Raw genomic sequence first — 23,652 nt, forward strand, 5'->3', positions numbered from 1 at the left:
TCGTAGTAGTGACCTCGTAGTAGGTACATCAGTACTATCAGTTTGTTGGTATAGTATTCTCTGTAGAGAATCAATATGTCTTAATACTTCTGCCTTCGTCTAATAAACTGTTGTAACTAAAACCTTACCTCCTTAAAACATATTGTTTTAAAGGAGTTTCTATACATTATTAACACGTTTATAAATCTGATTGCATATGGTTTATAACTTCATCTGCCTGTTTTGTGACTATAAAGACATAGAATACATAAATGAAAAGGAAGAAATCGTATCGTATAAACATTTGAAACCAAGGTTTCTCGAGTTTATTAAAATTAAGTGTAGTTCATCATCCTTGGTCGTCCTGGGTTGTAACAGCCCACCTCTAAACATATAAAAACGTGTAACGAAAAAAAGGGCAAGTCTTTATTAATATATCATTATATAACCTCCCATCTCACTAAGTCGTCTACAATGCCTGTAAACCTCTGCTTGTACAATGAACCCGGTTCAACAACCAAGATAGAAAAGTCAGCTTCATCAGAATCAAATTTCGGAGCAGAATCAGACTCGACCACGACCAGCGGCAGAGCTGTCACCGCTGTCAGGAGTACGTACGGCAGTAACTAGAAATAATAACGGAGCGTTTAGTTTAACTGTTGGTTATTACTACAATACGAGGATCACGGTTGTTTTATAAGAAGACGTGTGTTTATTTAACGTAACCATTAATTAAATATGACACTTTAACCTTGAATACAAAGTGGATCAAAGTAAACATATTGTATTTGTTAAAAATTACCATCAGTTTTCGTCGTTTTTCATAATTTTTAAACAATTGATTTAATAACTGTATTATTACCTCTTTCAAATCACTTTCAAAACTCTCCCTGGGATACACTTCTACAGGATCCACAGCCAGTCTCTGGAGCGCTTCTTCTAGACTCGTATAGTAATGATTTACTAGTTTGTCATAATAGAGACGGCGGAAGTGTTCATCTGAACCCATAAATATGAAGTAGAAGAGGTCTGCCACAGGACACCCAGTATGGACGGTTTGGTAATCAACAACCACTGCACTCAGACCGTGACCCTGGGAATTATTTGAAGATTTAAATGCCACAAGTTCGCTTCTTGTGTGTCACAAGGTCTTGTGAGGCTTTGCAATGTTTGCATTAAACTTACTTTACGCTTGAACAACATGTTGCTCAGTCTGTAATCCCCGTGGACGAGAGCCGGGGTGCTGAGCGGCTTGTTATATTTATCAAACAGGTTAGGATTGTACATGAAGTTCCTGACTTTCTCTCGGTGCTCGTGTTTTAAAACTTTAACGGCGTTCTCCACCATTTCAATGAATTGATTTATGGTATTTTCATTCGTTGCTTCGCTATTGATAGTGTAAGCCATATGATTGGCTATTTTGGCAAAACCATCTGGATCACTTTTACCTAGTTTAAAGGACAACGCGTGAAACCGCGCTAAAGATTCCACTCCAACTCTGCCTTGATCCCAGTTCATTGACTTTAAACGGTTGTGAGGTTTATACCCACTTTCATTGAGATTCTCGAGTAAGATTGTTTCTTTACCGTACTCATCATGAAATCCGTAGAATTCAGGAAACATGAACTTGTGTTCTTCATCTAAATGCTTTTGAAGATTATTGTAAAGATGAATAAGTTTGTTGTATACAAATCTCTCTGTCTTGAATATTTTGTCTGCTTTCGCTACTGCTCTCAACTCTTTGCCGATCTGAGCTACCTTTGCGAAAAGTTTTAATTCTTTCTCTTCTGTTTTTACGTTTATTGAAAACAACGCGGACGTATAGTTATTACCATCTGTTTTCATCTCATTTACATGAACAACTTTCTGTTTGTAGCCCCTATCATCGAGCACCGTGTCTAAGAAATCAAGCAATATTTTTTTTGTGTCAGTCATATTTCTACTGTAACCACTGCGACACTGAAGAAAAATATATTATTTACTGCATAAATTTGACTAAAAACTAATGAGGACAAGTTTGATAAACGCTCTACTTGAATCTAACTTGTATATTGAATCGAACGTATAAGTTTTATATGAACTCTTTATCAGCAGTCGAGGTTTTTATTTAAAGGGTATACATACACGCATATGTACGTGTAATAAGGACGTTTATTATTTTGTTCATAATAAAGTGGTGTTATAAGAAGCACTTCGTAATTAACAACTAATTTCGTTAAAGAAATACTTCTTTAGTTATTTTATTATACGCTTTTTAATATATCTATTTAAATTTATTCATCAAACTTATTTGGTGGGAGTTTTAATCTTGTGTTTAAAATTGCAAATTAAACAACTGCAAGTATCTCACAATTAATTATTTTCGCAAACGAAGTTAATTTTTTTTTGTTAAAATGTTTATGTTATTTTTTAACAGCTTATATATTATATAAAATGACATCTAGAGACGTTCTCATTCTCATTTCCCCTTCACCATGCTAGTACAGCGTTCGATGAACATCTCTTTAGTCTTCCGTCCTATGACTCTATTCGAAACTCAGCATTTTTCTAATACCTTTTTTTGGAAAATGATGCTGATGAAGCTGAATTATTGGGCCGAATCAGAAATATTCCTACATCATATATGTATTCTATAGACAGACTCATTCAGGACTACTTGTCTCGGAGACGCATGACGTGAACTACAACTTGAAAATGAGCTTAGGCAGTTTAACATGATTTTCTAGTCGTGCTAAACTAAGCTAAGATGGCGATGCCATCATCAAAATACAAGGGTGCAGTCTTTGCCTGTTGAAGTTAAACGTCAGTCAGTCGACTACCATTCAGGAGATTCGTGAACATAATATCTGCCTTTTTTACTTCCAGTGCGATTGAATTGTCGTTGTTCTCTGTTTTTGAGCTGTGACGGTCATAGTGGCAGGATCACAGATATGTCTCAATACTACAAGTACGGCATATCTGCCTACTTGATGAACAGTTCATGTTTCGATGGTTTCGAAGGTTTTTTCCCCTATAGACCACAACCACAAGGACTATAGGCTGGTTAGTGGTAATATTACTACTCATACTACTTATTCTCTGATCTTCGAAGACTGGAGGTATTTTAGATTCTCGACGAAACATGAGTGTCAATTTGAATTCTTTAAGAGTACTCTTTTCACAAGGAAGCAACAAACGAATTGCGTTTAAAGTAACTTCAACCCTCTAAATCTTAATTCAAACAACCCCTTCTTTCTCATTCAGTGAGCCTCTATAGAATATATAAAAATGTATATATTAATTATGTTAAATTACTGAAATATTGAATATCCTAAAGTATTTAATGATCCGTTCGTTGAATTTATTGATATTGTTAAGCCCCAATAAAGCCTACTATTTATAAAATTAGCAAAGTTGTAATAGCAATGTTAGTTTTGATTTATAGTGTATTTTATTTTCCTCCAAGTCTCTTAAATACATATTAGAATATGATAAACTTTCTGAACAAAAATATACGTTAAGATACTTTTAACAACATGCTTCAAACAACGTTTATTTGCTTTCAATATTTCGATGAAACTAATATTTTCTGTTAGGGAATACAACGAGTTGTTCAACTTAATTATCAAGCACAATTCATGAAGAAAGACAATATATTACCAAAAAGTTTGGTTCAAAACGAGTAACGGAGCTAGTTACAGTTTGTCTTTAATGTCTTTGAACAGGAAAAGCAGTTCAAGGACGAGAAATTCCCAAACTGTTTTATGAATACTTCCAACCATCGTAAGAACTAAATCATTCAAATACTTCGTAGTAGTGACCTCGTAGTAGGTACATCAGTACTATCAGTTTGTTGGTATAGTATTCTCTGTAGAGAATGAATATGTCTTAATACTTCTGCCTTCGTCTAATAAACTGTTGTAACTAAAACCTTACCTCCTTAAAACATATTGTTTTAAAGGAGTTTCCATACATTATTAACACGTTTATAAATCTGATTGCATATGGTTTATAACTTCATCTGCCTGTTTTGTGACTATAAAGACATAGAATACATAAATGAAAAGGAAGAAATCGTATCGTATAAACATTTGAAACCAAGGTTTCTCGAGTTTATTAAAATTAAGTGTAGTTCATCATCCTTGGTCGTCCTGGGTTGTAACAGCCCACCACTAAACATATAAAAACGTGTAACGAAAAAAAGGGCAAGTCTTTATTAATATATCATTATATAACCTCCCATCTCACTAAGTCGTCTACAATGCCTGTAAACCTCTGCTTGTACAATGAACCCAGTTCAACAACCAAGATAGAAAAGTCAGCTTCATCAGAATCAAATTTCGGAGCAGAATCAGACTCGACCACGACCAGCGGCAGAGCTGTCACCGCTGTCAGGAGTACGTACGGCAGTAACTAGAATTAATAACGGAGCGTTTAGTTTAACTGTTGGTTATTACTACAATACGAGGATCACGGTTGTTTTATAAGAAGACGTGTGTTTATTTAACGTAACCATTAATTAAATATGACACTTTAACCTTGAATACAAAGTGCATCAAAGTAAACATATTGTATTTGTTAAAAATTACCATCAGTTTTCGTCGTTTTTCATAATTTTTAAACAATTGACTTAATAACTGTATTATTACCTCTTTCAAATCACTTTCAAAACTCTCCCTGGGATACACCTCTACAGGATCCACAGCCAGTCTCTGGAGCGCTTCTTCTAGACTCGTATAGTAATGATTTACTAGTTTGTCATAATAGAGACGGCGGAAGTGTTCATCTGAACCCATAAATATGAAGTAGAAGAGATCTGCCACAGGACACCCAGTATGGACGGTTTGGTAATCAACAACCACTGCACTCAGACCGTGACCCTGGGAATTATTTGAAGATTTAAATGCCACAAGTTCGCTGCTTGTGTGTCAATGTCTTGTGAGGCTTTGCAATGTTTGCATTAAACTTACTTTACGCTTGAACAACATGTTGCTCAGTCTGTAATCCCCGTGGACGAGAGCCGGGGTGCTGAGCGGCTTGTTATATTTATCAAACAGGTTAGGATTGTACATGAAGTTCCTGACTTTCTCTCGGTGCTCGTGTTTTAAAACTTTAACGGCGTTCTCCACCATTTCAATGAATTGATTTATGGTATTTTCATTCGTTGCTTCGCTATTGATAGTGTAAGCCATATGATTGGCTATTTTGGAAAAACCATCTGGATCACTTTTACTTAGTTTAAAGGACAACGCGTGAAACCGCGCTAAAGATTCCACTCCAACTCTGCCTTGATCCCAGTTCATTGACTTTAAACGGTTGTGAGGTTTATACCCACTTTCATTGAGATTCTCGAGTAAGATTGTTTCTTTACCGTACTCATCATGAAATCCGTAGAATTCAGGAAACATGAACTTGTGTTCTTCATCTAAATGCTTTTGAAGATTATTGTAAAGATGAATAAGTTTGTTGTATACAAATCTCTCTGTCTTGAATATTTTGTCTGCTTTCGCTACTGCTCTCAACTCTTTGCCGATCTGAGCTACCTTTGCGAAAAGTTTTAATTCTTTCTCTTCTGTTTTTACGTTTATTGAAAACAACGCGGACGTATAGTTATTACCATCTGTTTTCATCTCATTTACATGAACAACTTTCTGTTTGTAGCCCCTATCATCGAGCACCGTGTCTAAGAAATCAAGCAATATTTTTTTTGTGTCAGTCATATTTCTACTGTAACCACTGCGACACTGAAGAAAAATATATTACCTACTAGATAAATTTGACTGAAAACTAATGAGGACAAGTTTGATAAACGCTCTACTTGAATCTAACTTGTATATTGAATTGAACGTATAAGTTTTATATGAACTCTTTATCAGCAGTCGAGGTTTTTATTTAAAGGGTATACATACACACATGTGTACGTGTAATAAGGACGTTTATTAATTTGTTTATAATAAAGTGGTGTTATAAGAAGCACTTCGTAATTAACAAGTAATTTCGTTAAAGAAATACTTCTTTAGTTATTTTATTACACGCTTTTTAATATATCTATTTAAATTTATTCATCAAACTTATTTGGTGGGAGTTTTAATCTTGTGTTTAAAATTGCAAATTAAACAACTGCAAGTATCTCACAATTAATTATCATCGCAAACGAAGTTAATTTTTTTTTTGTTTATATTATTTTTTAACAGCTTATTTATTATATAAACTAATAACTAATTAAAATTCCCTTGATCTAAAAGTTACGTGGCCTAATATTATGTTCAATATCAAATTAAACCAGAGATCGAAAGGAACCAACTGGAAACATCTCTTTCCTCGCAAGCCTGGTTACTTAATGATATGTTATGGAAATGTTCCTTGTAATATTTTTTATTATTCACATTTTTAGCAAATGAACCTTCACGCCTTTTTATATCTGTTCAATTTGAAAATAAAAAAATCATTTAACATTCAAATTTTATTTCAAGGTTAGCAAAAGTTTTGCAAAATTTCAGAAAAGAATTTGAAGAGAACACTTTGTTCTTTTTTAAAATATTTTAGGTACATTGCAATTTAATCACTTTATATTTAATATTAATAATAAAAATTTATTTCTTTGTCCATTACCAAGGACGTCTCTCGCCATACCAAAGGACGCAGACTGACCCATTTTACAATACGCTACATTTACATTTAACAAAAACTTTAAATCAAATATGAATCATATAGTTTTTGTTTCTTAAATCATTATCATCAAGGCATCTTCTCCCAGCATATGAAAGTGAGCAAATTATCACATACTAAATAAAAATTAAATAAAATGACATCTAGAGACGTTCTCATTCTCATTTCCCCTTCACCATGCTAGTACAGCGTTCGATGAACATCTCTTTAGTTTTCCGTCCTATGACTCTATTCGAAACTCAGCATTTTTCTAATACCTTTTTTTGGAAAATGATGCTGATGAAGCTGAATTATTAGGCCGAATCAGAAATATTCCTACATCATATATGTATTCTATAAACAGACTCATTCAGGACTACTTGTCTCGGAGACGCATGACGTGAACTACAACTTGAAAATGAGCTTAGGCAGTTTAACATGATTTTCTAGTCGTGCTAAACTAAGCTAAGATGGCGATGCCATCATCAAAATACAAGGGTGCAGTCTTTGCCTGTTGAAGTTAAACGTCAGTCAGTCGACTACCATTCAGGAGATTCGTGAACATAATATCTGCCTTTTTTACTTCCAGTGCGATTGAATTGTCGTTGTTCTCTGTTTTTGAGCTGTGACGGTCATAGTGGCAGGATCACAGATATGTCTCAATACTACAAGTACGGCATATCTGCCTACTTGATGACCAGTTCATGTTTCGATGGTTTCGAAGGTTTTTTTCACTAAAAATTTGCCTCCTCAAGTCCTTGTGTTTTTAGACCACAAACACAAGGACTATAGGCTGGTTAGTGATAATATTACTACTCATACTACTTATTCTCTGATCTTCGAAGACTGGAGGTATTTTTGATTCTCGACGAAACATGAGTGTCAATTTGAATTCTTTAAGAGTTCTCTTTTCACAAGGAAGCAACAAACGAATTGCGTTTAAAGTAACTTCAACCCTCTAAATCTTCATTCAAACAACCCCTTCTTTCTCATTCAGTGAGCCTCTATAGAATATATAAACATGTAGATAATAATTATGTTAAATTACTGAAATATTGAATATCCTAAAGTATTTAGTGATCCGTTCGTTGAATTTATTGATAGTGTTGAGCCCCAATGAAGCCTACTATTTATAAAATTAGCAAAGTTGTAATAGCAATGTTAGTTTTGATTTATTGTGTGTTTTATTTTCCTCCAAGTCTCTTAAATACATATTAGAATATGATAAACTTTCTGAACAAAAATATACATTAAGATGTTTTCAACAACATGCTTCAAAGAACGTTAACATGCTTTCAATATTTCGATGAAACTAATATTTTCTGTTAGGGAATACAACGAGTTCTTCGACTTAGTTGTCAAGCACAATTCATGAAGAAAGACAAAATATTATCCAAACGTTTATTACAAAACGAGTAACGGACCTAGTTACAGTTTGTCTTTAATGTCTTTGAACAGGAAAAGCAGTTCAAGGACGAGAAATTCCCAAACTATTTTATGAATACTTCCAACCATCGTAAGAACTAAATCATTCAAATACTTCGTAGTAGTGACCTCGTAGTAGGTACATCAGTACTATCAGTTTGTTGGTATAGTATTCTCTGTTGAGAATGAATATGTCTTAATACTTCTGCCTTCATCTAATAAACTGTTGTAACTAAAACCTTACCTCCTTAAAACATATTGTTTTAAAGGAGTTTCTATACATTATTAACACGTTTATAAATCTGATTGCATATGGTTTATAACTTCATCTGCCTGTTTTGTGACTATAAAGACATAGAATACATAAATGAAAAGGAAGAAATCGTATCGTATAAACATTTGAAACCAAGGTTTCTCGAGTTTATTAAAATTAAGTGTAGTTCATCATCCTTGGTCGTCCTGGGTTGTAACAGCCCACCTCTAAACATATAAAAACGTGTAACGAAAAAAAGGGCAAGTCTTTATTAATATATAATTATATAACCTCCCATCTCACTAAGTCGTCTACAATGCCTGTAAACCTCTGCTTGTACAATGAACCCGGTTCAACAACCAAGATAGAAAAGTCAGCTTCATCAGAATCAAATTTCGGAGCAGATTCAGACTCGACCACGACCAGCGGCAGAGCTGTCACCGCTGTCAGGAGTACGTACGGCAGTAACTAGAATTAATAACGGAGCATTTAGTTTAACTGTTGGTTATTAATACAATACGAGGATCACGGTTGTTTTATAAGAAGACGTGTGTTTATTTAACGTAACCATTAATTAAATATGACACTTTAACCTTGAATACAAAGTGGATCAAAGTAAACATATTGTATTTGTTAAAAATTACCATAAATTTTCGTCGTTTTTCATAATTTTTAAACAATTGATTTAATAACTGTATTATTACCTCTTTCAAATCACTTTCAAAACTCTCCCTGGGATACACTTCTACAGGATCCACAGCCAGTCTCTGGAGCGCTTCTTCTAGACTCGTATAGTAATGATTTACTAGTTTGTCATAATAGAGACGGCGGAAGTGTTCATCTGAACCCATAAATATGAAGTAGAAGAGATCTGCCACAGGACACCCAGTATGGACGGTTTGGTAATCAACAACCACTGCACTCAGACCGTGACCCTGGGAATTATTTGAAGATTTAAATGCCACAAGTTCGCTGCTTGTGTGTCACAAGGTCTTGTGAGGCTTTGCAATGTTTGCATTAAACTTACTTTACGCTTGAACAACATGTTGCTCAGTCTGTAATCCCCGTGGACGAGAGCCGGGGTGCTGAGCGGCTTGTTATATTTATCAAACAGGTTAGGATTGTACATGAAGTTCCTGACTTTCTCTCGGTGCTCGTGTTTTAAAACTTTAACGGCGTTCTCCACCATTTCAATGAATTGATTTATGGTATTTTCATTCGTTGCTTCGCTATTGATAGTGTAAGCCATATGATTGGCTATTTTGGCAAAACCATCTGGATCACTTTTACCTAGTTTAAAGGACAACGCGTGAAACCGCGCTAAAGATTCCACTCCAACTCTGCCTTGATCCCAGTTCATTGACTTTAAACGGTTGTGAGGTTTATACCCACTTTCATTGAGATTCTCGAGTAAGATTGTTTCTTTACCGTACTCATCATGAAATCCGTAGAATTCAGGAAACATGAACTTGTGTTCTTCATCTAAATGCTTTTGAAGATTATTGTAAAGATGAATAAGTTTGTTGTATACAAATCTCTCTGTCTTGAATATTTTGTCTGCTTTCGCTACTGCTCTCAACTCTTTGCCGATCTGAGCTACCTTTGCGAAAAGTTTTAATTCTTTCTCTTCTGTTTTTACGTTTATTGAAAACAACGCGGACGTATAGTTATTACCATCTGTTTTCATCTCATTTACATGAACAACTTTCTGTTTGTAGCCCCTATCATCGAGCACCGTGTCTAAGAAATCAAGCAATATTTTTTTTGTGTCAGTCATATTTCTACTGTAACCACTGCGACACTGAAGAAAAATATATTATTTACTGCATAAATTTGACTAAAAACTAATGAGGACAAGTTTGATAAACGCTCTACTTGAATCTAACTTGTATATTGAATCGAACGTATAAGTTTTATATGAACTCTTTATCAGCAGTCGAGGTTTTTATTTAAAGGGTATACATACACGCATATGTACGTGTAATAAGGACGTTTATTATTTTGTTCATAATAAAGTGGTGTTATAAGAAGCACTTCGTAATTAACAACTAATTTCGTTAAAGAAATACTTCTTTAGTTATTTTATTATACGCTTTTTAATATATCTATTTAAATTTATTCATCAAACTTATTTGGTGGGAGTTTTAATCTTGTGTTTAAAATTGCAAATTAAACAACTGCAAGTATCTCACAATTAATTATTTTCGCAAACGAAGTTAATTTTTTTTTGTTAAAATGTTTATGTTATTTTTTAACAGCTTATATATTATATAAAATGACATCTAGAGACGTTCTCATTCTCATTTCCCCTTCACCATGCTAGTACAGCGTTCGATGAACATCTCTTTAGTCTTCCGTCCTATGACTCTATTCGAAACTCAGCATTTTTCTTATACCTTTTTTTGGAAAATGATGCTGATGAAGCTGAATTATTAGGCCGAATCAGAAATATTCCTACATCATATATGTATTCTATAAACAGACTCATTCAGGACTACTTGTCTCGGAGACGCATGACGTGAACTACAACTTGAAAATGAGCTTAGGCAGTTTAACATGATTTTCTAGTCGTGCTAAACTAAGCTAAGATGGCGATGCCATCATCAAAATACAAGGGTGCAGTCTTTGCCCGTTGAAGTTAAACGTCAGTCAGTCGACTACCATTCAGGAGATTCGTGAACATAATATCTGCCTTTTTTACTTCCAGTGCGATTGAATTGTCGTTGTTCTCTGTTTTTGAGCTGTGACGGTCATAGTGGCAGGATCACAGATATGTCTCAATACTACAAGTACGGCATATCTGCCTACTTGATGACCAGTTCATGTTTTGATGGTTTCGAAGGTTTTTCCACTATAGACCACAAACACAAGGACTACAGGCTGGTTAGTGGTAATATTACTCGGTTTTTACATAATAAGCCACATTGTGTGAATGAGGTCTATGGTCCTGACGCTTGTTCAATGTTTGGCCTGTTAAATAAGTACAGAGTGGTTGAATTCAGGAGCAAGAATATGCATGATAAATTTCGAGGCCAATATCTAGAGATGGTTCAAGCGAGCAATGAGTCTGTGGTTGTTCAATAAGGTAATCTTCCTTGATAACCAGTACCACCACAAATCTACTCTATGTTTTCGTTGTAATACCATCGCGGAGGATGGCATTAAAGAGCCTTGTTAGCTTATTATGAACCTTAGTTTCTTGTACTTTGATTAGCTCTCCCGTAATAACGTCATCTGTTGGAATTTTGCTGTAAACGGGCTATCCTAACCTCACCCATATTAATGAGATCTAAGATTTTCGCGAGTTCCTTTCATTTAAATGAAACTATATATATATTTTTCGGATAAACTACGCGTGATTTATTTTTGTAAAAAACTACATACTCCCGACGTTTCGGTTACTTTTCAGCAACCGTGATCACGGGCAGACGAGATGATTGTTTTAAGGAAACTGTCATGTGAATCACCATCATCGGTAACGTGGCCAACAATAGTTCGCTTACCAGTAACTTGCGGCATGTCTCTCTCATTGAGAGCATATTGCCGTAGTTAATAAGATAGACAGTTTTGTTGGTAATGGCGGTGCTAAAATTATTCTTTGAAGGCTCTACCACTCGTTATTAGATTTGCTATTTTTTCATTTCGGTCTTTGTGCCGATATCCCACACGGAATAGGCCTCCAGAGCCTCTTCTATTTAGGATAGGATGTCTCCTGCGTCGGTAAAGTTGATAATAAGGGACCTAATGTATTAGTCAGTTCCCCTTGCATGAACTTATATCCCTCCGATCCATTTATTTAATATAAAATTTCCGTTTTTTTAAAGCAAGACAGAAAAAAACTCTCTTTGGTTTTAAAAGTAGAGGTTTATTTTGCAATTAAAAAATCGACTTCAAAACTATACCCAATATATCAGTGTACAGATACGCAACTACTGTTATATATTCCTAAGCTAAAATTAAAACAAATCTTTCAAGTTTTGCTAAATACTTTTATTTTACTTTTTTAGTTTTTTTTTTTTTAAGACAATAGTCACTCAGCGACAACAGGAACGGAATGTTCATTTGAATTTTCGGTATTATCTTTTATTTCGCAAAACCAAACCATTAATTTAAAATAATTGTAATTGCTGTCTGCAACATTTAATGATAATTTATTTGTAAATTGTAAAACTCATACGAGTGATACATTCAAATGTTAAATTTTAAATAAATTGAATATTTAAAACTGTCGTCCAATGTTCCCATAAAAATCATACTACGTATTAATTAAAAAATATATATATTCGTAATCTAAATATAAGAAGTTCCTTATAATTTGTAGACAATAAAAATTCATTGATTGATTGGATGGATGGGTACATATGTTTTTATAAAGTAGTTTTGGTAGGTAACATCATCCGAACTTTTTTAAGTTTCGTATTAAAAAACATATTTTTTATTTAATTCTGTATTTAACATCTCATTACTTATCTATCATTTTACATAAAGAAGAAGGGTTGAATATAGATCTATTAATAACTCATCAAATGACATTCCATGTGACTAAGTCATTTATTATGCCTCTAAGTCGCTCTTTATATAAATCACTATATTTTGGCTTCATATAACTTTCCACGTCAAAAGTACAATTCCATTTCTGTACTGATTCAACGTCTACAAGCACACTTGGCAAGGCTGTCAAGGCAGTCAAAACAACGAAGGGTAATGACTGAAAAAGAAGGAGTAGATTTCACTACATGTATATAATATCATAATGTATAACTATCTATTCTTCTCATTTTCATTACAAGTCATCTAAAAATTAAGTATAAAATTATATCTAACTGTATTATTACCTCTTTCAAATCACTTTCAAAGCTCTCTCTCGGATACACCTCTACAGGATCCACAGCCAACCTCTTGAGCGCTTCTTCTAGACTTGTATAGTAATGATTTACTAGTTTGTCATAATAGAGACGGCGGAAGTGTTCATCTGAGCCTAAAAATATGATGTAGAAGAGATCTGCCACAGGACACCCGGTATAGACGGTTTGGTAATCAACAACCACCGCCTTAAGATCAGGTCCCTGGAAATGATTGTACAAATTTAATCTGGTAACAAAACAACTATTGCAATGTATAAGTGATAACCATCTAAGTATTTCAAAATCTGCGAAAGATTTGTCTATTGAGTAAGAGGCTGTGTTACGGAAAGCAAAAGTAAATAATCATCGTAATTCATCATCCTTGAAAGAAACCAAAAAAGCGGCTCTGAATTTATTGTATGTTAAGGTGCTAAAATACTTTCCAATAAATGGAAATCTGTAAAGGAGAACGAAGTTAACATAACTTGATTAATTTTTGTTACACAAGTGTATGTAAATAATGTGAAAAATTTAATTACAACTTTGTGAGTAAAATAAAATCATTACAAGATGTGGATTTTCAAGTAAGTCTACCCAAAGAAATAACTCGTGCAATTAATTGCATTCTACATTGTCTAAATTAAATTTTAATGTACGTTACGTCAAATTAAAACTATATATCTTGTATATGACTTTCGTTTTCGTCTGAGTTCTTCATTTTAAATTATCAGGCATTTCGGTTGTTCTGCCGAAATCATGTTTACCGGAAGACGAGATGACATTGTGAAAATATGAAAAGAAAACAAACGCTAGCCTATCCGAATGTGCAGAATTATTTAAAATAATTTTAGAGAATATAATTTTTAAAATTGTAAATCCAATATATAGTTCATTGCAAAATAAACGAACAGGAAATAAATGCAAAGAAAAGGCGAGCACAAAGTTACGTTATCAACTCAAAACTCTATTGAGTGTATTCTGTTCGTGTACTTTTCTATAATATATGTAATCATCTGGACATATTTATTAATAAATGAGAGATATGAACTAAACTCACCTCCCTTTTAAAAAGCAAGTTGCTTAATCTGTAATCACCATGCACTAAGACTGGTGTGCTGAGGGGCTTCTTAAATTTGTCAAAAATGTTTTTACTATACATCAACTTCCTTACTCTATCAAGATGATCATGTTTTAAACATTTTCCAGCATCCTCCACCATCGTGACGAATTCGTATAGATTAAAGCGATCATAATTTTTTATATCGAAATTAGACGCCATGTCCGTAGCTATTTTTTGGAAACCTTCTGGGTCACGTTTACTCAGTGCGAACGACAAAGCGTGGAACCGTGCTAAAGCCTCCACACCAACTCTGCCATGATCCCAATCCATGGACTTAAACCGACTGTAAGACTTATAACCACGTTCTACTAGATTTTCTAATATGACTGTTTCTTTACCGAACTCATTATTAAATCCGTAAAATTCGGGAAATATGAACTTGTGTTCTTCATCTAAATCCTTCTGGAGATTATTATAAACAGGTATAAGTTTATTGTAAACAAATCTCTCCGTGCAGAATAAATCGTTACAATTCAACGCTTCCCTTGCCTCATCGGTTATGTCAGACACTTTCGCAAACAATTTTAATTCTTTATCAAAAGTTTCTACGTTTACTGAAAATAAAATCGATGTATAGTTAGCACCGTCTAAGTTTATTTCTTGTATCTTGACATCTTTCTGTTTGGAGCCTCGTTCCTTAAGAACTGTTTCCAAGAAATCACGTAATATTTGTTCTGCATCAGTCATATTTCAATCAAAACCACAGCGACCACACGCAAACTGAGCTTCTGAAATTAAATGATACTTGAGGGTGCTCTTCCAGTGTTCCTAAAACAAAAATTCATTAATTACTTACTTTATATACGAGATATGTAAATAAAATTTGAATATTTTGTAAAATTACTTTTTAATATCTCCAAAGTAATATACTGTTGATATATATTTACGAAATTAAATAATTCCCAAACCTTTATATGGGCTTATTTGCAAAAGTTACGACGGTTGCAACTCTTCCAGCTTGGACAGAATGTGTTATATAGAGCTTGCGCTATGAGTAATTAAGTGTTTCCTTATCATCCAAAGACTTTTGTTTACTGATAAATCTAAATTGATGATTGGCTCATGGCCTTTACCTCTTATCAAAATGATCTGTAAAAATATAAGGAAAAGGTACCGACCGTGAAGTGTGTTAGTCAAAACTTAAATTTTTGATCGAAATGTATCAAATAGTTAGTATTTACTGTTTCGTTTGAGATTATCTGTAAAAATAATTTGTGAAATCGTAAATAAAATATAATCAACACTGGAAAAATACAGCAAAAATTACTATTATGTTCAACTAAGGTTATTTGTGCGTTAAGGGTGTTGTGCCATGGAACAGCATCTTGCGACAAAGAGGCAATGATTCAATGGTGCCAAGGATATGTGAAACATTTGTTTAAAACAGTGTACAGGATGGAATTCCAACTGAGTAATTATTCCTTCATAGCTTTAAACTTTCTAGATCGCGTTAGCAACAAGAATGGGCCCATGCCGTATGGACAAAGATAGTAACAGTTAGTGTTATAGTCAATGTGATAATATATAGTTACATAACCTTCCTTTATTGTTATAGGGTGGAGGTGAATTCTGTTTTCAGATGTTTATTGTGATGTCGCGATGTCGTTTCTAACAATCCATTCCCAATTATAGCTTAAGCAACCAAGAGGTTTAGCAAATAATAACTAAGTACATACCTTAACATAAATGATGAGAAAACATCGGTAATAAAAAAAAAATTAAAGGAGTTTTGTAAAGCATTTTATTAATATGATTATGTAAGTTTGCATGCCGGTCTTTTATTAAAAAGATGAGACTCTCTCAATTTAAGAAAAACCTTAAAATTTTAATATAAATAAAACATTTAATCCCATGTATGATTAATAACAATTTAAAATTCGCGTCGCTATTCTATTATTATTTGTTAATTCTATCTCCATACAGATAACTTATCACTATGAGATATGACTCACTCGTGGCTGAGTCACAACTGATTTATATCTGTTATTTACGATGTTATTTACGATATTATTATATACCCTAATAAAGTTTGTCGTGTGCCATCACACGCATAAAAATTGTTATCTTTTGGTTTAACTTGGAATAATATTACCAAATAAAATGAAATCTAAAGCGTTTTATGTTTTGTGGCTTTAGGTGATCAAGTGTAGAAAAGAGCAAATGAGATTGTTGTATCTATGGCCATTATCAGCTCACCAGTTATTCATCATCATTTGATTATTAAGTAATTAAAGATAATTCCTCAGGCCATGCCAATCTGTTCAAGGTGTTATGAAATTTATGAATAAAAAATTGGAAACAGTCTGTATGTAGTTTGTTTTGTTTGGTGTCCCGCGTCATTTAAAGATTGTTTTCTGTATCAGAAACGTTAACACATGCAGGAATTAGAATTTACTTTAACATTCAGGTGTAAAGGCCATTCCGTCGATGTGTATCCATAAAATTGATTTTAAGTTTATACTTATTTTGTGACATACCTACTATCACTTATTTGATTATCATAGTGTTCTATTATATGAAAAATTTCATACTATTCTAACAGGTAAATTATCAATTTCAAATCAATTTTCCATTATTGAATTCGTTGTCGTCATTAATGTAAGGACTTGTACACAATGTGATCAATCGGACAAGGATGAACTGTTCTGACAAACAGCCGTTTTTATCTGTGGCGATTTAAACTGTGTTAAGTAAACTTATATAATTGCTGTGTAAATCATTATAAGAAAAACAAGTAAATAAAAATATTGTAAGACTGAGCAATACGAACAACAATATTATAACCCTTTTAGATATACAATATAAATAAACCAATGTAAAATACACAGACGACATCAAATATTTCTTTTAAAGTTTTTGTCATTGATTCTTATGATTCAGTTTCTGGGACGCGTACTCTATGACCAAGACGCCGATACAGCGAGAATTATGGTGTTTCGTAATCGGCTCTAATCACAAGGCATCTGTTAAGATGCGTCCTCCGTACGGCTTCATGAGACGACATACCGGTACGGGTTGAATCGGTTGACGTCACGACTTATAATGTGGCCTCCCACCAAGGAAATGTATCTATGTACCTATTATATGTATAATATTATAGAATAGTATATGTACATCCATATTAATAGTTTTTTTTTCTACGAACGTTTAAACCGAATGAAAAAGTAAGAGTAGAACTTTTCAGTATGTAGTTATATATTTTTTATGTATATAATTTCATTTTAAAATGTCAACCCCAACTTTTATATACACACTTCGTTTGTTTAACTTCGTTCACTATTCATGTGCATGTTGTAAGTATTCATATTTTTCAGATCTCTTTCAAGGCTTATTACTCTATCAGGAGGAATGTAAATGGAGGTTATTCTTGAGGTATATATGATATTATATTACTGATGTTTCACGTTTAAGTTGTAGTGTTTATTAATATACATATATGCTTATTATATTAACAGCAACACCACCATATACAATACATTCATTATTCTCCTAACTAGTATAGAAGAGATTGCCATTTATTGATAGTTTGTTTATCATAGAATATTACGCACATTTTAAGATGCTTATAATAGCTAAATAGGATTTTTAGTTATTATTGAACATCTGAATTATTAAAAGTAGTCATTAAAGTAATGAAATAACTTTAAACAATCGGATAAACCTACAGTGCGTCAGTTGAAAAATCTTTCTTGTATTTGATGGTATTGTTTTTTTTTCAATCAAAGAAAATTTATGACTTTTAATGAAATATTCGTAAAAATAAGATTTTTAAATAGAATTGTGTTATCGATTGCTTTTCAATTATTTATTTGATTGCCTCCTTATCACATCGTATGAGTCATTTTATAATCTTGTTTGTATATCTATACTACGTACCCGCCCCGGCTTCGCACTTTTTTTTGTTTCGATTTGTCTGTTGCTGTTAGCCCTAATGGCTGTTACAGCATCACCGGGAGGGGTGGGAGGCCTGATGGGGCCAATCTATTTTAATTCGGGCCCGAAGGGCCCGACGGAGGTATAAGCCCGTCCTATGGGTGCCTCCAAGAGGCCGGACTTCGGCTTAGGACATCGTTGGAGTGTAGGATGGCATCGGATATTGGATTGCATGACGTCCACCGAAGGCAGACCGCCGGTGCGACGTGTAGGAAACGGGACCTCGTCTTCGCCGGCGAAGGCGGTGTGTGTTGGTGTGGTCCTGTGTAATGGGGGTCGTTGTGTCTGTGTTGTTATTTTATCATCAGGGTCTAAGAGAACGTCTTTGGGACGCCTCTTGCCTAACGGGGCTTCGCACGGGCTGTTTACAAATAGCTTATGTTGCGGAAATTTTTTTGAGTTCTTACTTTTTGAGTTAAAAATTTCATCATCTTTCTTATTTAAATATATTTTATGTTAAAACGAAGCGATACTGTATTCTAATGTTAATTATAGTTTGATAATATAAAAAAATACAATATTTCTTTGATACAACATTAATTATGTGATCCTATGAATAAATGAACAAATTTTGTTAAGAAGTAACGCGTGATAGGGCAACATATATATAGTTGCTTGTGCGAAAAACACTGTGTGTTTAAGTCTGCTCCAGAAAAATTTTATGTCTGACCCTTCGCTAATTAGCCAATATTTCTTTATTTCCTTATTATATGTTGCCAATATTTCTTCTATATTTTTTACAAAAACAAAAATATTGTTGAGTCTTATACAGGAATTTCCAGCTTGAAATTCACCGTTCCCTATTAGGAGCAAGTCGTTTGAAAATTGCCTATTATCTTCGCTAGGCGATGAAAGCCTCATATTGCTTTTAAGTTTCAATTCGTTATATGTGGCTAAAGATGAGAGCTTTTCGGCCATACATTGACTTCATCTGCTTTTGTTCCTCTAGTTATAACGAGCAAAATTTGACGAATATCCTCAGAAAATAAAACAATACAATCGCACATTGGACAGTTCCTATTACGCAGATCAATCAAATCAATATATCGAATAGTGAAACTTGCTTGACAATCGGTGCAGTAGTTTTTCCTTTATCGCAAACGGACAGACAGACGCACCGGGAGACTATAATATATATATATTGATGTGATATGATATGATTGATAAACATTATATTATATCAATTATAAATAGGTTATTTTAATTCTGAATCTATTACATATAATAGAAGTATTTTTTTTGGTAAAAGATCAACGTTCTCACTGGCATGCAGATATCTTTTATAAGTTATAATCTGGTATTTATGAATTAGGTATAATTAGAAATAGGTACATATATATATATATATATATATATATATATATATGTAATGTAGTATCCATATCAATCAATATACATATTATAAAACAAGTCCCCCGCTGCGTCTGTCTGTCTGTCTCTCCGCAATAAACGGAAAATCTACTGCTCCGATTATCAAAAAGTTTCCACCGCTCGATAGCGTGATTCTCGAGGAAGGTTTAAGTATATGATTAGTTAAGTTTTTTTATTTTTTTGTGGGTACATTTACGATATTTGTTGAAGATTTTGGGAGAAAATGAGCCGTCTGGGAGCTTTTAACGAAAATGTCCCCTAAAGCCATTGCTATATAACAAAATAATATATGGTGGAATTGTGTATCTTATATACAAAGGTCTACAGAAAAGTCCGGGGTGGGATATGTCTATCTCCTAAGAAGAACATACTATATGCATTTTAGTACTTTTAAAAATGGGCATACCTAAAGCGTTTATTGGAAAGCTATTTACAAAATATTTACATAAAAAATAAAAAGTTATATCAAAATAAATAAATTCGTTTTCAATCCTACACCAGTATCTGTGAAATAATTTTTTAAATCATTTAAATCGAGCGTACTATTTGAAAGTTATTATAATATAAGTTAAATAACTTTCAAAATTAAATCCTCGTGATAGCTCAGTCATTCGCTTCGCATGACGCGTTAGCTCTGACCCTTCCCCAGCACCGTCTTGCCTACTGTTTCTTTAGCTAGTAAGCCGAATTAAAATAACACACGACTGATGACTGTGTGTTCTTTATTTTGATTTCTTGAGTTCATTAATTAAATCTTATTGCAAATCATTTCAAACTTTTTAATCGCATTTCTTTTTATCTCCATTTTCTTAATTAAATTCAAATGTTCTGTGTCTTCTTCTGTCAATTGTTCTGTCAATCTTCATTAAGTAGTAAAATAGTTAAAATTAATAGCATCCCTAATTAGTTAAGCAATTAAGTGTCATTCTTCAGGGGTTGTTAATCCATACTACGAATATATATTTTTTGTTAAGAAGCGTATGCTCCTTTATTTCAGGTTTTAGTAAACCATCACTTGATAAAATAAGAATGCCTAGACAAAGGTCTAATTTAGGACTCAATACGTTTTCTGCCAAAAGAGTTCGTTTGATACGAAGTAACGAAAATGAAACATCTGTCTGTTTCTCAGGCACACGGCACATCGTGTGTGAACATATATCTGTTTCAACAGAGAAATGTTCATTTAATATTGGATCATGAAAGACGTGTTTCTCGAAGAGCATTAGAATCTTTGCTGGATGGTACTTTTCGATTATCGTTGGATCGTTATAGACATCATGTTCAAAAAGAAATGGAAATGGTTGAAGACAAACAAGTCCGGTTGGTTACCGACCGTATTCGGCATAGATATTCTGCGATACATTGTAATTTTTCAATTAATTCCAAAGACGCTCCGTCGATTATTTGCCAATATTGCTGTGCTAATGCCAAGATGAAGCTAGAAGAGATTTCTAAATGCTGTAGTGGCCAGTTTGACCTTTACAATCGCTCCTTGACGGACGTCAAACGAAACATTCGGAATTTTATGAAATTTAACATGCATATATAAACGTAGTAATATTGCAGATAATCCCCCAAATACCACATTGACCGCATCGTTCAAATTATGTTTTGAAGACGACTTTCCTCGAATTCTGACATATGATTAGGTCATAGGCTAATACACCTGGAACCAAGCAACAAAAAAAAATTGCGAAAACGTTCCGACAGGAAAATTGCCCTAGCTGCATCATCATCAGTCATTGCAGCCATACTTTTGGAATGTGGGTGAACCGCCTATTTCACGTTCGAGTTGCCCTTAAAAATATGTAGTAATGACGTCACTAGCACTTGCAATATTTGCATAAACAAAGTAATACTAGAAAATTAATGAAAGATTGTAGTCTAATTATTATTTGGGACTAGGTTTATATGCTTCATAAAGCGTCAGTGGAGACATTAGACAGGACAATGCGAGATCTGCGTAATGGAACTGTCCAAAGGGTTGTTGTACTGTTTTTTTTTTCTGGGGATTTTCATAAAATTTTCCCAGTTATAACTACAGGAAAGAAATACAAGTACCTTGTAATTTATAATTATATATTTAATATTTGTCCATCAACTATGTACTATGCAACAATTGCTTAAAACAAGTCCTAACAGAATCTTAAAATACTTTGCACTTCTAATATTTTGTAGTTTTAAAGGCAATAATGTGCGTGTGTCTGTACAAAAGTCATACTGGTTGTTGATTGTATAGTAAGAAAATTCGTTCCAATTAAAAAAAAAAATAGTAAGACATTTGACATTGAGATTTAATTAAAATGATCAAATATAAAAGGTTTATTAAGGAACAAAATAATCATCTGCAAAAACTAGTACAACAAATAAACTACTTACAGAGTAATGTCTTTAAAATAGCCTTAAAACCAACTGCTAACATAAAATTAACACTTAAAATCCTTGAGCGGTGTCACCTCGACGACCGACAACCGAAAATTAATCGGCGTGTATTTTCCTTATTTCTCCTGTTTAAGATGGGACGTAGCAAGTAGCTGATGGGCTCGCCCTATTAGCAGCCAATATTAGTTTTATGCATAATTATGTGGGTATATGTTATACAGTACACTTAACCTGTAAATTATTAAATTTTATTAACAAATAAACCGTTACAATGCTCACACGTTTATTCATTATGCATATTTCCACTCATTCTAAATTGAGCCTTATCGCCTTGAACATTTGGTCCAAAACGAGCCGGATATAGATTGCTGGCTGGCTAGTGCGCTCGCGTCAAGAACAAAAGACCCATGTGTGATAAAGATTCTCGGAAGTATAATAAATTTTTTAAAGAGCAAATTTATTGTGATTAAAATTGGAAGAACTTCTAATGTCTCAAAGCGAGTTAGTGGAAAGGCTGAAAAACGCCGGAAGGAACTAAAAAATCGCCAAAGGATCTGATTAATACACTATATTTAGAAACATTACAAGAACTGTGAAAGAAGAAAGAATTTAAAAAGAGCCACAAGAACATTATTTTAACAAACAAGAAGAAAAACAATATTCAAATTTTAAAGATAACGTATATGAAATGTTTGAAGATACGTTAAACGTTATATACACGATAAAAATCGTCTTTGAAGGATGCTTTTCAAACATTTGTAGATATAACGAATATTCATACGTCGACGCCCAAATACGATCTAGAAACTTCTTCCAGTAGTGGAGTAAAATTACCTCTCATAGAAATACCCACTTTTTCCGGAAAGTATGACGAGCGGCAGATTTTTTATGATTTATTTTGTGCTCTCATTCACAATAGAAAATCATTGTCACCTACTGAAAAGTTACAATGTTTCAAAAGAAATTTGTCGGGAGAAGCTGAGATATTATTACGCAATGTTTCTGCAACAAATGTAAATTACGACGAGACATAGAGCGAACTACATGTGAATTTTAATTATAAGCGATACAATTAAAAAAGATTTTGAGAACGTTATTCAACCAAAAAACTATACAAGCAACTCCGCTACTTCTATAAAACAATGAGTGGATACAACATCGACATGTTTATAATCTATGCAGATATGGATATGCATACGGAGACATGTTTGGATATGTTTATAAACCATTTAATTATTTCTAAACTGGATACCGAAACTGTGAAACTGCGGGAACAATAATTAAGTATGAGTTTTGACGTCATCCCCATGTGGACGCAATTATGAGATGTTTTGAAAGCGAGATTCCGATCTTAAGAAATGATAGACAGCCATAAACCAAGATTGGCACAATCCAAACCTATAGTCAAACCCAAAATGTTTTAATCAAATATTACTAACGCTGAAAAGAAACAAGAAGTGAAATGTTTACTATGTAATGGGCAGCATTATATTTATCAGTGTTAGTTCAGTCACATGTCTTGTAAGGAGAGGTAAGAGTTTATTCAGCGGAGCAAACTGTGTTTCAATTGTTTGGCGCCTTCACATGCGGTGCGGGCGGCGTCATCATTCACTTTTGCATTTCGAGAGGGAACACCAGATGCACCAGCCTGAGCAACCTATTGAGAGTGAGTCACCATTTACAGGTATGGTAACTGAACTATGAAGAGGTAAGTCTAA

At 33.6% G+C, this 23,652-nt stretch overlaps 3 protein-coding genes across 3 annotated transcripts; all 3 read right to left on the minus strand.

Annotated features, from left to right (window-relative positions):
• Positions 1–290: 290 nt before the first annotated feature.
• LOC133320251 (uncharacterized) lies at positions 291–2,028 on the minus strand. The gene is made up of 3 exons (XM_061528104.1): positions 1,165–2,028; positions 842–1,072; positions 291–605 (listed from the first exon to the last, which is right to left on the minus strand). Exons 1-3 carry the CDS (start codon positions 1,912–1,914, stop codon positions 420–422), a joined length of 1,167 nt encoding a protein of 388 aa, XP_061384088.1. The 5' UTR covers positions 1,915–2,028; the 3' UTR covers positions 291–419.
• Positions 2,029–4,056: 2,028 nt separating this feature from the next.
• LOC133320250 (uncharacterized) lies at positions 4,057–5,781 on the minus strand. Its single transcript, XM_061528102.1, has 3 exons — positions 4,929–5,781; positions 4,608–4,838; positions 4,057–4,371 (listed from the first exon to the last, which is right to left on the minus strand). Exons 1-3 carry the CDS (start codon positions 5,676–5,678, stop codon positions 4,186–4,188), a joined length of 1,167 nt encoding a protein of 388 aa, XP_061384086.1. The 5' UTR covers positions 5,679–5,781; the 3' UTR covers positions 4,057–4,185.
• Positions 5,782–7,993: 2,212 nt separating this feature from the next.
• LOC116772074 (uncharacterized) lies at positions 7,994–15,282 on the minus strand. The gene is made up of 7 exons (XM_061528249.1): positions 15,093–15,282; positions 14,186–15,016; positions 13,120–13,350; positions 12,810–12,992; positions 9,312–10,091; positions 8,989–9,219; positions 7,994–8,752 (listed from the first exon to the last, which is right to left on the minus strand). The coding sequence occupies exons 2-7, from the start codon at positions 14,933–14,935 to the stop codon at positions 8,567–8,569; spliced, it is 2,361 nt and encodes a 786-aa protein (XP_061384233.1). The 5' UTR covers positions 14,936–15,016; positions 15,093–15,282; the 3' UTR covers positions 7,994–8,566.
• Between the last annotated feature and the right edge of the window lie 8,370 nt (positions 15,283–23,652).

The sequence above is a fragment of the Danaus plexippus genome, assembly GCF_018135715.1.
Source record: "Danaus plexippus chromosome 16 unlocalized genomic scaffold, MEX_DaPlex mxdp_23, whole genome shotgun sequence".
Classification (NCBI taxonomy): domain Eukaryota; kingdom Metazoa; phylum Arthropoda; class Insecta; order Lepidoptera; family Nymphalidae; genus Danaus; species Danaus plexippus.

Excerpts from the sequence above, each read along its gene's own strand:
- LOC133320251 (XM_061528104.1), bottom strand. The coding sequence starts at position 1,914 with ATGACTGACACAAAAAAAATATTGCTTGATTTCTTAGACACGGTGCTC. Across the intron at positions 1,073-1,164 it reads ACATGTTGTTCAAGCGTAAA|GGTCACGGTCTGAGTGCAGT; the intron begins GTAAGTTTAATG and ends AATAATTCCCAG. Across the intron at positions 606-841 it reads TTGAAAGTGATTTGAAAGAG|TTACTGCCGTACGTACTCCT; the intron begins GTAATAATACAG and ends TATTATTTCTAG.
- LOC133320250 (XM_061528102.1), bottom strand. The coding sequence starts at position 5,678 with ATGACTGACACAAAAAAAATATTGCTTGATTTCTTAGACACGGTGCTC. Across the intron at positions 4,839-4,928 it reads ACATGTTGTTCAAGCGTAAA|GGTCACGGTCTGAGTGCAGT; the intron begins GTAAGTTTAATG and ends AATAATTCCCAG. Across the intron at positions 4,372-4,607 it reads TTGAAAGTGATTTGAAAGAG|TTACTGCCGTACGTACTCCT; the intron begins GTAATAATACAG and ends TATTAATTCTAG.
- LOC116772074 (XM_061528249.1), bottom strand. The coding sequence starts at position 14,935 with ATGACTGATGCAGAACAAATATTACGTGATTTCTTGGAAACAGTTCTT. Across the intron at positions 10,092-12,809 it reads TAGTCACATGGAATGTCATT|CTTCAGTGTCGCAGTGGTTA; the intron begins TGATGAGTTATT and ends TAATATATTTTT. Across the intron at positions 8,753-8,988 it reads TTGAAAGTGATTTGAAAGAG|TTACTGCCGTACGTACTCCT; the intron begins GTAATAATACAG and ends TATTAATTCTAG.